The sequence below is a fragment of the Marmota marmota genome, unplaced genomic scaffold, assembly GCF_001458135.2.
Source record: "Marmota marmota marmota unplaced genomic scaffold, marMar, whole genome shotgun sequence".
NCBI classification, from domain to species: Eukaryota; Metazoa; Chordata; class Mammalia; order Rodentia; family Sciuridae; genus Marmota; species Marmota marmota.
This window is the reverse complement of record NW_026000000.1, coordinates 3,105,696-3,120,575: the sequence shown is the minus strand read 5'-3', so window position 1 is coordinate 3,120,575 and position 14,880 is coordinate 3,105,696. Positions and strand designations below refer to the sequence as shown.

The 14,880-nt window shown below is 36.7% G+C and overlaps 1 protein-coding gene and 1 pseudogene across 1 annotated transcript in view; one reads left to right on the top strand and one right to left on the bottom strand.

Moving 5' to 3' along the window:
- The window catches only part of Ankrd22 (ankyrin repeat domain 22), a 35,352-nt gene that overhangs the window by 6,213 nt on the left and 14,259 nt on the right, over nucleotides 1–14,880 (bottom strand). The window contains exon 2 of the mRNA XM_048807422.1: nucleotides 3,844–4,035. Within this exon, the coding sequence (XP_048663379.1) occupies nucleotides 3,844–4,035 (192 nt within the window). The remainder of the gene's footprint in view (nucleotides 1–3,843; nucleotides 4,036–14,880) is intronic.
- On the top strand, nucleotides 13,798–14,770 carry LOC107153412 (annotated as a pseudogene).

Sequence of the window (14,880 nt, the reverse complement as noted above, 5' to 3'; positions counted from 1 at the left end):
TTTCCATTGACCAGAATATTGAACAGTCCAATCTAAAGGAAAGACAAAGATCAACAACAAACAACAGAGGTGAAGATGCATTTTAGAAATCATTGAAGGCTAGATTTTCACATTCATTTTAGTTTTTGAGGGACAAATATATTGAGATACAAATATAGGACTGAACTTAGTATGTAATGCCATAGTTATCCTTAATCAACTATGGTGGACAATTGTTCATTTAATGATATGTTTACAGGAAAATCTTAACCTTATTTCAATTTTTCCGTGTTCCCTCATGAACACAGACAAGAATGCACATAACTTAATTATTTGAATATATCAAGATTTATCAGGTGGTGGACTTAAGCTTTGAGGGGTGGTATATAGAATGTGAACTCTCAGGGGCTCATAATCAAAGGTGGCCAGAAAGATGTGCAAATAAGTATAATGCGAAAAAGCTATGGTATAATTGGAACACTATTCAAATCAATAAAAGGAAAGGGAATGTAGGAGAGAAAAGAGAAGTGAGTTTCTACTTGGAGGTAGCTCTATTCTTAAATAAAAACTCTTGTTTTCCTAATTATTAAGGTATACATGCTACCTGTAAACATTCTGGAGAGTAAAGAAGATTAGAATGATAGAATTCAGAATTATGCATTATCAAATAGTACAGAGTTAATTCTTGACATTATGCTATATTCTATCAAGGTTGTTGTCAATTCCATACACATAGAATTTTAAAACATAGAATCATATTGCATATTCAAAATCATATCTTGCTTCTTTCCAGTTTAGAGATGCACATTTAGAATATGTACATTTTCCATGCCATTAATATTTTTAATTACATGTTTGCAAGGATTGACTGACTGCTCATGTTTTTATTAGTATGTCATACATATACATATTAGTGGAGCTCATTTTGACAGATTCATAAATTCATAAGACATTATTTACTCCATTTCAATCCCCAGTACTTCCTCATTTCCTCTCTTCCTCCCTTCCTCTGATCTCTTGCCTCTACTCTATTGGTCTTCCTTCTACATATTTATTTTTTTATTGGTGTGTTATAGTTATAGATGAAAGTGGAATTCATTGGGATATATTCATACATGTACACAGCATAATTAGTTCAACCTCATTCCCCAGTTCTTTCCTTTTCCCTCTTCTCCTCCATCCTCCTTGGCCTCCAACCTCTACTCTACTGATCTCTCTTCTATTTTCACAAGATCCCCCCCTTTTTTGTCTTTTTTCCCCCCATCTAACTTTCACATCAGAGAAAACATTCAGCCTTTAAGTCTGGTTTATTTCTGAGTCTGGCATATTTCACTTAACATGAGACTCTCCAGTGCCATCAAATGATACAATTTCATTCTTAGTTAGGACTCCATTATATAGATCACATTTTATTTATCCACTCATCTATTGATGGGCACCTAGCCTGATTCCATAACTTGGTACTGTGAATTGCTCTGCTATAAACATTGATGTATCTGTATCATTATAGTATGCTGATTTGAGTTCTTTTGGATAACCACTGAGGAATGGGATAATTGGGTCCTGTAGCAGTAATATTCCTAATCTTTTGAGGAATCTCCATACTGCTTTCCAAAATGGTTGTACTAATTTACAGTCCCACCAACAATGGCTAAGTGTACCTTTCCCCTATATCCTCACCAGCAATTGTTATTTGTATTCTTGATGAATGCCATTTCAATAGGAGTGAGATGAAATAGCAATGCAGTTTTGATTTGCATTTCTTTGATTGCAAAGAATGCTGAACATGTTTTTATATATTTGTATATATTTTATATACATATTTTTATAAATATATTTTTATATATTTGTTGACCATTTGTATTTCATCTATTTATATCTTTTGCCCATTTATCAATTGGGTTATTAGGGTGTTGTTTTTGCTTTTTTTGTTTTTAATTTGTTTTTTGTTTGGTGTTAAGCTATTTGAGTTCTTTATATATCTTAGATATTAATCCCCTATTGGAAGAGGAGCTAAGGACTGCATGGCTTCCTACTGAATGGAGCTTTTCTAATTGATTTAGGCAAACCCTCTATCTATTGGACATTTCAAGTTTTTAATCTCTTATTTTTATAAATATCATTGCCTGGATATCCTCATTCACAAATCTTTGTCAACGATTCTAATTCATCTTTTGCATAAGTTTCCAATGACTCCTTAGCATGAAAGGTATTGTGTACTGCCAAATTGTGCTCCAATAAGATAATAATAATTTAAACTTTCTCTCTGGTCAACATTTGATTTTATTTTTAAATCCTGATTAATTTGCAGACCAAAAAAGTATCTTTATGTTTTAATTTAATTCAATCTGTTTTCCATAGAACCAGTGTTTTCTATAGGCATCTGCTTCTCAATCACTAAGATCTTTGTTTGTTTAGTACTTCTGAAAATAATTTATCAACAGACTTAAGAAATGTAAAAGTATTGGTTTACACTATTAATGAACACAGACTAAATATCTGAGGAAAATAAAAAAATATTAAACACTAAAACACCATTAGAAACATTTTAAAAAGTAGAAATTACAAACCAAAACTCTTCTGATAAAAATGTCTATTAGTTTAAACTATGCCATGAAGTCCTTTTCATACTTATGATACCAGCAGACCCCAGCAGGCTGGCTGAGGTTCTTCTTTACAGAGCAGAGATAAGGGTGCCCCCTCAGCCCACCCTGAGCTGTCACATATCTCCTTCCCTCAGCTTCCCCGTGAGCACACTTCTTGAAAGAGGACAGAAACTCACAGAATCTGACTTTGGGTGGAACTGCTCAAAACAGCTTTATATACCTGGTCCTTCAACTGTGTTCTAGGGACATCCTGTCCCACACTGTACTAAGCTGCCTATCAGACAGAGCATAGTCATGACTTGCTTTTAAACTAGCCCAGAACTGGAAGTGTAACTCCATCTTAGAGCACTTGCCTAGCCCTGCATTGGATACCCAGAACCTAAAAAAAAAAAAAAAAAAAAGAAAAATTAAAAATTAAAAAGAACACCCAAGCCAAAAAAAAGAAAATAGAAAATGGTAAGCACAAGCAAGAAACTCCTGTAGTGATCAATTTTCTGATAACACATTGTTACTTTCTCCCAATAAGCTAGCTTTTAAATTGATATGGAAGGGGCAAGTGGGTCCCTATGAGCTGCTTTTCTCATTGAATGCATATGATATGATTCAGGACATTTATAATTATTGCAAAAAATGACTGCAGATATTTATTTAGTCTAATTTAAATGTTGCCTTTAGTATATGATGATGCTAGATGTTCAGAAGAAGTTCTAAAAGGATACTGACAGTAAGACACACATGCTGCTCTTCCTTGGTCCTGAAGACCCCAAGGTAGTAACATTGCAGCTGTAAGCACATTTTCTGTGTGATCTCAAGTAGCTTCAAGTCATGAGCTTATTTCTCCTTAGCAAATTTCTCAATAATATTTCTTTTCCAAAAAAATTTTCAATTACTTATATAAGAGTGAGCAAGAGGAGAGAAGAAAAAAGACAGGGAGGGGAAATGGAGGATGGGGAAGAAGAGAAGAAGAAAGGAAGAAGCTCTCTCCAGACAACTGAGTGAGCCATTCTCTTTCTCTTCAGAAGTACAAAGACATAATTAATCACAAAATATGCTTGCTGGTTGAACTACATTTTATTTTGCTTTTTAGCCAAATAAAATGTCCTTGGTATGTGTCAGTCTCTCTAAAGTAAGGCAAAAAAGAATTGTTAAATTGTTAATAAGGAGCTATAAGCAATGAAAAATTTACATTCACAAGACATCACCTAGAAGAGACCGGAATGGTGACAATTATATTTCCCACCATATGTCACAGCCTCACCTGGTTTTTGAGGTTGACATTAGCATTCCTTCTTAAAAGGAAGGAAACAATTCTCACGTGCCCTCGCCTGCAAGCACAAATGAGGGGGGTGTCTCCATTGAAGCCATCTTGAATGTTGACGTTGCAGTTGTCTTCTCTTACCCAACGCCACACTTGACCCAAGTCATTCTGGTAGGCCGCCTGGCAGATGGGCTGAGTGGAAAAACAGAGGAACTGTTCTTGAAATATTAGCATAATTAACCCCATACACAAACATCATCAGGTAACCACTTAAATTTGCAGTGTTTTCAAATTGTAATATATTGTCAAATAGATGAGTTTTTGTTTGTTTCTTTGTTTAGTTTAGTTTTTTTGTTTGTTTTGTTTTGTTTTGTTTTGTTTTGTTTTTGTCTCAGCTGTGCCTCTTCTTAAGTTAGCACATGTGTAAGCACACACAAGGAACTTCTTCCATTTTCCTAAATTGGTTGGCACATGAAGCTAGATAAATAGGGAACAGACAAAGGACTGAAAAAATGAATGAAATTCTACCAATCCAACTCAGTAAGGAAATTGTACATTGTGGTCATGAGTAAATAGTCCTGCAGAAAAGCAGGATCTTGCTAAAGCTGAAGTAGGCACAAGGAAGGAAGGAGTAGAGGGAGCACTAAGAAAAAGAACAAGAAAAAAATAAATAAAATAAAAAGAATCACCTGGCTCTGAGCTCAAGGAACACAGAACAGTGAAAAAGACAAATAATATAAAATAATATAAAAATACCAGTTTCTATAGTTACCTACAACTGATTAGAGGCTGTTCCTGAAAAGCATGATGAAGAGCTCTGCACAGCACTACAGGCAGCAAGTCCTTAGCTAGCCTCATCCTGCCAGCTTTCCCCTCTGCTCCAGCCCTTCTGGACTTCTGTTCTTCAAATAACCCATGTTTCACCTCTTTCCTGTGGGCCTCTTCCCTGCCTGCTCTCCTGCCTCAAACACTCCCCCAGCGTTCACCTAACTCCTAACTCAACCTTCACATCATAAAATTTTCACTGTATCCAAAAAGTCTTTCCTGACTCCTAGCACCTGCTATTTCTCCTTCACAGATTCTGACATAACTGTACCTCTTCTCTCACTTATTTACAATCCTATGTTTTAGAATAACATACATCAGAGAGTTTTGAGGCAGCACTGCATCGAAACTTAAGCTATTAACCTGTGGGGACCAGAGCTATGACCATCCCATTCACCACCGTATCCCCAGTATTCAGTACAGCATGGGGCATGCAGTAGGCAAAGAAAATATTTTTAGACTGGTTTTATGGAGAAATTCTTTGTTTAAAAAAAAGATAATAAAATACGTTTTTTGTTTTTATACAATGTATCTGTCACAGGGATAATGCTCAATTTATAGAAGGAATTACTGCTTTTCAAGTCAGTCTTTGTTTTACGAACCTCTGTTGCATACTAGTTAAAGGTGCTAGGGAGAGGCTGCGGATGTGGCTCAAGCGGTAGCGCGCTCGCCAGGCATACGTGCGGCCCGGGTTCGAACCTCAGCACCACCTACCAAACGAAGATTTAAAAAAAAAGAATTGTAATGCAAAAAAAAAAAAAAAGGTGCTAGGGAAAAGATAGTATAAACCATGTTATTCTTAACCATGTGGAATCAATTCATCCAGCAGGAAAACAGGATGCATACAGACAACACAGTAAATAATGTAGTTTTGAGGGTTTTTGGCTTTTGATTTATTTTATATTTTATATTTTTGCCAACTAAATGTATATGTGTATATGTTGCTGGATATTGAACCCAGAGACTCATGTGAACCTAGCATGTGCTCTACCACTGAGCTACACCTCCCATCCTAAGAAAACAATTTTGAAGCATGGTTGAGTATATAAGACCTGCAGAAGTTAAAACAGATCAGTGACAAACTTGAATGGATCTATTTGCCAAGCAACTCAGTTTCTAACATAGCCAAATATATATGTATGTGTGCAATATATTATGCATATGTATAACTTTATATATATATATATTTACATAAATATATATGCATATATATAACTTTATATATTATTATATTTATGTATTACTTTCTATGTATATTATATAAAACATTACTTTATATAAGCACATACAAATGCACATATGTGTGTGTATGTATATTATATATATATATATTTTTTTTTTTAAAAACAGTGTTTGGGGTAGAAACCAGGGCCTCACAAATGCTAGGCAAGCATGCTACCATTGAGCAACATCCCCAGCCCTGTAATAAACTTTTAAAGCTAAAGGCCTACTCATGAAAGAAAAAAAATAAAGGAAAATCAACTTATAACAATTATGAGACAAACTTCTGTACCCCAAAATGCAATAAGCATGACACATGGGTTGAAAATTTTAACAGAAATGCTCAATTATACAAATCGCCTATTCTATTACCCAAAGTCTTCCCACCATTCAGGTGGACACATCAGTGTCTCAGTACTGTCTGACTGACACAGACAGGACTGGAACAATTGAAAGACTGTGTATTGGTATTGGGAAAACAGAATGTAATTGTGGCTCTGTTCTAACTCCCTAAGTAACCATGGATAATTCTTTTCCTTGAGTGTATCTTAGTGCCCATGGACATGAAATAAAATAACAAGGCAAAAATTCCTTTGATTTTTCACATTCTATGACTTCCGAGACTTGAATCACAATCCATGCATCTTCCATATCACTGCTGGAGTCTAAGGTTATCCTGACATAAATAGTGCTTAAAATTTTTCAATGAATTTTTATGGTCTTGATAGCAATGCCCAGTCATTTGGATTTTAATAACAAATAAAACAAAACTAAATGCAACAAGATGATGTAAAGTTCTCAATTCTTAATTTTGCCAATTAAATGCTTCAGAACTAATAATATCATTTCACAAAAGACATTTTAACATAAACATAAAAATAAGGCTGGCTATATAACTCAGTGGTAAAGTGCTTGCCTGGCATGCACAAGGCACTGGCTTCAATGCCTAGCATGGCAGAAAAAATATAAATAAATAGAACAGGATGTTTTAATAAAATACACAGAGATGATATAATCATGGGAAGAGTCAGTCCTTTATATTGAGTAAATTTATCTGTACAGAAAAATTCATTTCATTGTCCTTTTGTTATTGTTGAGACAGGGTCTCACTGTGTTGCCAAGGCTGGTCTTAAACGTGTGGACTCAAGTGATCCTCCCACCTCAGCCTCCTGAGATGGTTGGACTGCATATATGTAGCATCACCCTTGACTGTTTCTCTTTAAAATTTTCATCAGAAACCAGTGAAAATTTAATTGTAGCTTTATTAATAATAGTAGTAGCTACTAATAGTTACTTATTAGGAAACTGATGATCTACCATGAAAAGCATGTGGCCTTGCAGTTATTTATTTATGCAAATTTGTAAATATTTTATGTACTAATTTGACTTTCCATTTTTTCTTTAAAAATGTGTAGTTTTGCTAACACTTGGTTCACATCCCCACAGGAACTAAATAACCAGTATTTAACGGTTTTCTTGTTCACTTTGGTCATCTGTGTAGCCTACCTGGACTACAACCTCCAAGATCAAGACTTCTTTCTTTGGATTCATTGAAATCTTTACTAGAATTAACTAAAAAGACAAAGAGGGAAAGGTGGAGAGCTATCCTGAGAGAATCACCAGGTGCTTTGAAGTTTTTATCAATCCCACTTAAGCACTATTACTTAAAATATTAACCTTTTATGTTTAATCTTTCCTGGGCTTCCTATAGTCTAAAAACAAAGTTTCTGTTTATGAAAAGTTAAGTGTTGAGGCTGAGGCTAGCTCAGTGATAGAACACTTGCTTAGCTTATACAAGGCCCCGGGTTCAATATCCAGCACCAATAACTAACTAACTAAATAAATAAATAAATAAATAAATAAAGTATCTTCCTGGATCATTGAAACATGCAAGTAAGTTGACAGGAATTGCACCAACAGCAAGATTCTATGCTGTTATGAACTCTCAATTTCCAGCAGGGGGCAGCTCAATGTTAGAAAACCATTGACAACAGACAGGAAATTCAACATACTGGTGGCCTAGGAGTAGTAAGTTCAAATTTTGTACAGCACAGTGGGGTGACTATAGTTTACAATAATTTGTCATATATTTTACAAACAACTACAAGAGAGGAGTTCAAAGGTTCAGCACAAAGAAATAATAAATGTTGAAGGTGCTGGAAATGCTGTTCTCAAATAGATACACATGATTACTTAAAATCTCATGTCTTTCCAACTATATAACCTACCACTCCCTTATCCACGGCCTTGATGCAAGTAAGTAATGGTATTTGTGCTTTCTATGGTTTGACTATGTCCCCCAGAGTTCATACATTGGAAGTTTTATCCACAATATGATGGTATTGAGTGGTAGGACCTAAAGGGAGGTGTTGAATCATGGGGACACACTGCCCTCATGAATAGCTTATGCATTATCTTAGGAATGGGTTTGTTATCACAGGAGTGGGTTCCTTGTAAAAGGATACATTTGTGTCCCTCTTGTTCTCTCTTTGCCCTTCCACCTTGGAATGATGCATCAAGAATGTCTTCACCAGATGCCAGCCTCAATCTTGGACACCCCAGCCTTAGAACAATGAGCCAACATATTCCTATTCATTATAAATTACCCAGTGCATGTCTGTCATAGCAGCTGGATTAAGACGTGTTATTAACAGCAATCTCTACAATTAGACACCAGTTTACATGAGGACAAGAATTGTGTCTGTACTTATTCATCATCGTTTCCCCCAGCATCCTGCACAGTGCCTGACATTATGCAGGCATTTAATGTGTGTTTGACAAGTAAACAAGCAAATTATAAGGGGAACACACATTTATTGAGGTGAGTAATTTCACTTAACCCTCACAACAACCTTGTAACATAAGTAGTGTTATTAGACTCATTTTGCACAAATTAAACTAAGATTATCTTTTTTGCCCACTGTCACACAGCTCCTAAATGATGGGGTGTTTTAGTCAGCTTTTTTGCTGCTGTGGCTAAAGGACCCAACAAGAACAACTTTAGAGGAGGAAAAGTTTATTTGGGGGCTCATGGATTCAATTATCTGTAGATAGCTGGCTCCATTCCTCCAGGCTCAAGGTGATGCAGAACAACAGGGTAGAAGAGTTTGGCAGATGGAGGCCACTCGCATGATGATCAAGGAAGCAGAGAGAAAATGCAACTGCCAGATACAAAATATATACCCCAAAGGCAAGCCCCCAATGACCCACCTCTTCCAGCCATACCCTACCTGCCTTCAGCTACCTCTCAATTAATTCTCATCAGGGGACTAATCCACTGATTGGGTTAAGGCTGTCATAATCTAATCATTTCTCTAAACCTTCTTGCATTGCTTCACACATGAGTTTTCAGGAGACACCTAATATCTAAGCCATACACAGTGTCAGTGACCAAACTAAGGGGAATAACTGCAGAATGCATACATTCTGCCTGCAATTATTTCAGCTTTAAAAATCAACCAGAAAAAAAAAAAAAAAAAAAACATCTTCTGGGTGCGGGACTTTGGTTTTGAGACTTGCACCCAACGTTAAGCTACAGTCTACACTCTCAAGATATTGATCAGTCCTCCTCAGCATTGGCCTGCTGGAGCTCAGTTACATATCTAGATACTTTCTTGAGACTAACCTAGGATTAGCAATATCTGTTAAGAGGTAAAAAGTTGTGGCTTCAAGAGAAACCTGAAAAAGGTTTGACCCAGAGGTCAAGAAGGGAAGTTTCAAGTAGAAACATAGGCTTAGATTTGAAAATTAGTGGCTACACAGTGATCAGTTTTCTAGTTTTCATACAGTGACAGGGCACAAAGCAGAATACAGGAGCTTCAGTACACTGTCTATGAAGATTTAGAAACTGTGATTGGAGAGGACTCTCTGGTAAGTTTGGCAAGGAAAGCTGCTAGTGAAAGCTAGTGATTACACAGGGTATAGTCAACATTTTGCACATTTTGAGAGCAAAATGCTGTGTGTTGTCATGTATTTATAAATACAAGTTCTGAAATTAAATTTTCTGATGCAAGGTTGGTTCAACATACGGAAATCAATAAATATGATTCATCACATCAATAGATTTAAAGACAAGAACCATATGATCATCTCAATAGATAAAAAAAAAGCATTGAACAAAATACAGTATCCCTTCATATTCAAAACACTAGAAAAACTAGGGATAACAGGAACATGTCTCAACATTGTAAAAGCTGTCTATGATAAGCCCCAGGCCAACATCATTCTAAATGGAGAAAAATTGAAAGCATTCCCTCTAAACACTGGAACAAGACAAGGATGCCCTCTTTCACCACTTCTATTTAAGACAGTTCTTGAAACACTAGCCAGAGCAATTTGACAGACAAAAGAAATTAAAGGGATACAGATAGGAAAAGAAGAACTCAAATTAACACTATTTGCCAATGACATTATTCTATTCCTAAAAGACTCAAAAAATTCCACCAGAAAACTTCTAGAATCCAGTAAATGAATTCAACAAAGTAGCAGGATATAAAATCAATATCCATAAATCAAAGGCATTTCTGTATGTATATCAGTGACAAATTCTCTGAAAGGGAAATGAGGAAAACTACCCATTTATAATAGCCTCAAAAAAAATACTTGGGAATCAACGAAAGAGGTGAAAGACCTCTACAATGAAAACTATAGAACGCTAAAGAAAGAAACTAAAGAAAACCTTAGAAGATGGAAATATCTTCCTTGTTCTTGGATAGGCAGAATTAATATTGTCAAAATGACTATACTACCGAAAGCACTATACAGATTTAATGCAATTCCAATCCAAATCCCAATGATGTTTCTCATAGAAATAGAAAAAGCAGTCATGAAATTCATCTGGAAAAAATAAGAGACCCAGATAGCAAAAGCAATCCTTAGCAAGAAGAGTGAAGCAGGTGGCATCACTATACCAGACCTTAAACTATACTATAGAGCAATAGTAATAAAAAAAAAATCATGGTATTGGCACCAAAATAGACTTGTAGATCAATGGTACAGAATAGAGAATACAGAGACTAACCCACATAATTACAGTTATCTTGTATTAGACAAAGGTGCCAAAAACATATATTGGAGCAAATATAGCTCTTCAACAAATGGTGCTGGGGAAACTGGAAATTCATATCCAACAAAATGAAATTAAACCTCTCCCTATCTCTCACCATGCACAAAACTCAACTCAAAGTGGATCAAGGACCTAGGAATTAGACCAGAGACCCTATGCCTAATAGAAGAAAAAGTAGGCCCAAATCTCCATCATGTTGGATTAGGCCCCAACTTCCTTAATAAGACTCCCATAGCACAAAAATTGAGTCAAGAATCAATAAATGGAATGGATTCAAACTAAAAAGCTTCTTCTAAGCAAAAGAAACAATCAGTGAGGTAAATAGAGAGCCTACATTTTGGGAACAAATTTTTACCACATGCACATCAGATAGAGCACTAATCTCTAGAATATACAAAGAACTCAAAAATCTTAACATCAAAAAAATAAATAACTCTATCAATAAATGGGTCAGGAAACTGAACAGACACTTCTCAGAAGATAATATACAATGAATCAACAAATATATGAAAAAATGTTCAACATCTCTAGCAATTAGAGAAATGCAAATCAAAACTACTATAAGATTTCATCTCACTCCAGTCAAAATGGCAACTATTAAGAATACAAACAACAATAAGTGTTAGCAAGGATGTCGGGGGAAAGGCACACTCATACATTGCTGGTGGGACTGCAAACTGGTGCAGCCAATGTGGAAAGCATTATGGAGATTCCTGGGAAAACAGAGAATGGAACCACCATTTGATCCAGATATCCCACTCCTTGGTTTATATCCAAAAGACTTAAAAACAGCATACTACAAGGACACAGTCACATCAATATTTACAGCAGCACAATTCCCAATAGCTAAACTGTGGAAACAACCTTGATGCCCTTCAGTAGATGAATGGATAAAGAAAATGTGGTATATATACACAAAGGAATATTACTCAGCATTATAAGAGAATAAAATCATGGCATTTGCAAGTAAATGGATGCAGTTGGAGAATATAATGCTAAGTGAAGTAAGCAAATCCCAAAAGACCAAATGCCAAAATGTTTTCTCTGATATAAGAATGCTGATTCATAGGATGGGGGGAGTATGGAAGGAATGGACGTACTCTAGATATGGCAAAGGGGAGAGAGGAGAAGGGAGGGGGAATGCAGGTAGGAAAAGTAGTGGAATAAGATGGACATCATTACTCTAAGTATATATATGAAGACACAAGTGGTGAGATTCTACATTATGTACAACCAGAGATATGAAAAATTATGCTATATATGTGTAATATAAATTGAAATGCATTCTGCTGTCATATATAACAAATTAGAATAAAATTTACAAAAAAGAAATTAAATTTTCTGTGACCCAATCTGAAATCAACAACTTAACAGCTATGTTATTTGGAACACTTACCTAAACACTTTGTCCCGGATCTCCTTATCATTCCTTCTTTATTAGGTCACAGAAGGAATTAAATGTGATTGTGCAGATAAAGCACTTAGTTCAGGTCTGGTTCATATTAAACCCTCAATTAGAGTTAGCAACTCTTATAATTATTAAAACAGAAGAAACCAGTGAAGATGGGCAGGGATGGTTGTAAAGCAGTAGATAACTACTCAGTGAAGAAATATTGGGACAGAGAACAAAAATGGAGTAATTGGCCTTACTACCTAGAAGGACAAATCCGGTCCAAGGCCAAAGCATGGGAGCATGGATAGATATATGAGGTAGAAATAATTTTACTGGATGGATTTTTTTTTTTGCCAGAAAGTAAAACAATTGGTCTTCATAATATATGTTAATACATATTTATTATAAATGAATAAATTGGCAGATACAGCTAGACAAAGAGCATTGAGTTTAGATGAATATTTAATGATATAGGAGATGTGATTGGAACAAGAAGATGAGACTCTTGAACATAATGGGCAAGATTTGGGACAGTCATAATTAAAAGTAGGAATAAAAGTATGAAATGGTTTTAAGCATCAGGTTGTAGAAACACACTGAGAAGCTACAGCTGGCTGATTTTACATTGCTTTTCTGTGACTTGCTTCAGCAAACCTATGGCCGAGGAAGGGTGGAGTGAAGGGGCAAAGGGTAAAGACTAGGAAACACGTCTGTCAGCCAGGGAAGTGAGAGGACAATGGTTTTCCATGAGATTCAGACTGAATGCCCCATGTTGGCCAGATGGAGACAAACTGACTTTACAAAAAAGAAACAAGCAAATAGAAAAACACAGGGATTAGAGCAGAGTAGAATATGGGATCTAATAGGAAAAGTGACCAGTTCAAATGCGAAGATGGATAAAGTCCCTCCTTTCTCCTGTAGGGACAACAGCCAAGAGCCCATGTAAGCAGAGGTGCCAGAGACAGAGGGCAAGAAACACTTCCCGTCACTGTGCTGCCTGCTTGGCCACCTCCCTTCTCTCAAAGGCCATGGCTTTCAAACTCCAGAACATGGTCATCCTCAGGCCACAGATCAAGGAAGGGGTCAGCTTTTTCACTGCTGTGACTAAAAGACCTGACCAGCACAATTGTAGGGAAGAAAAGTTTATTTGAGGCCTTGTGGTTTCAGAGGTCTTCGTCCATAGAAGCAGGCTCCATTCCTCAGCGCTCAAGTAAGGCAGAACAGCATGGCAGGAGAGTGTGGCAGAGGGAAGCAGTCACATATGATCAGGACGCAGAGGGAGAGAGCTCCACTTGCCAGATATATCCCAAAGACATGCTCCCAATTCCCACCTCCTCCAGCCACACCCTACCACTTCAGTTACCACCCAGTTAATCCCTATCAGGGGATTAATTCACTGATTGGCTTCAGACTGCCACAACCCAATCATTTCTCCTCTGAACCTTCTTGCATTGTCTCACACATGAGCTTTTGGGGAACACCTCATATTCAAACCATAACAGGTACTGTGTGCCAGAGGATCTCCCAAAACTTAGGCCTTCAGCATCTCTCCAGAGGCCACTTCTTGTGGGAGAACCTCAAAGCCAACACAAAAATTGGTGATGTGGCAAAGCAGTACCTAGAGAAAATCTTTTGATTCCAGATCTTGTGATCACATGCTGAATGAGGTCATGGATAGATGCCAGGAGCAGTCAGCACTGGCTAATAGATTATGTTCAGAGGACATTAGTACAGGCAGAGGCCCTGGATCTAATGATGATTTTGAGAAATCAATTTGAAACACTTAAAGATTGTCTCAGCCATCATTGGATCCCTATTAAGGGCACTGTATATAACCTGGACTTCAACCCACCTCTTATGCATGGGATTGATGCCATTTCTCATGAATCATTCATTAGGAAGAAGTTAAATCTGAAGTGATTGACCGTGGTCTAAGACTGTATAAAGACTTAGCAAAGCCAGTCACTGAACTATACAAGAACAGAGTAGTTCTGGGATAGAAACTAATACAATCTGGCCTTATGTTTACAAACTGTTCTCCAATAAGACCATACCTATTCAGGACTAGGGGTGTAGCTCAATGGTAGAGTGCTTGCCTAGTATCCACGAGGCTCTGAGTTCAATCCTTAGCAAAGGAAGGAATGAAGGAAGGAAGGGAGGGAGGGAAGAAGGGAAGCCGGAAGGAAGACAACTATTCAGTCCAAAGAAGCACACTGAGCCTGTCCAGAGGAAGAATCAGCAAGACACGGTCATTCATTCAGTCGTTGTTTGTGTAATGCTGGTGCTGTGTCCATGTGAGAAGCTATCAGCAGTGGTTTGCAGCATCTTTTCTAGTTTAAAAGGTGAACTGATAGGAAAACAAATGGGAACACAGTTCAATGAAGAAGCCCTCTCCACCCTTCAAAAAAGGGTTATCGGCAATGTTTAAAGTATCTCTGCACATATGTCAAGTTCTTTGCAATTAAAAAATACATATATATATACTGGATTTCAAATGGTGTAAGACCTGAACTCTAGCTGTTCTTTTTTGGGG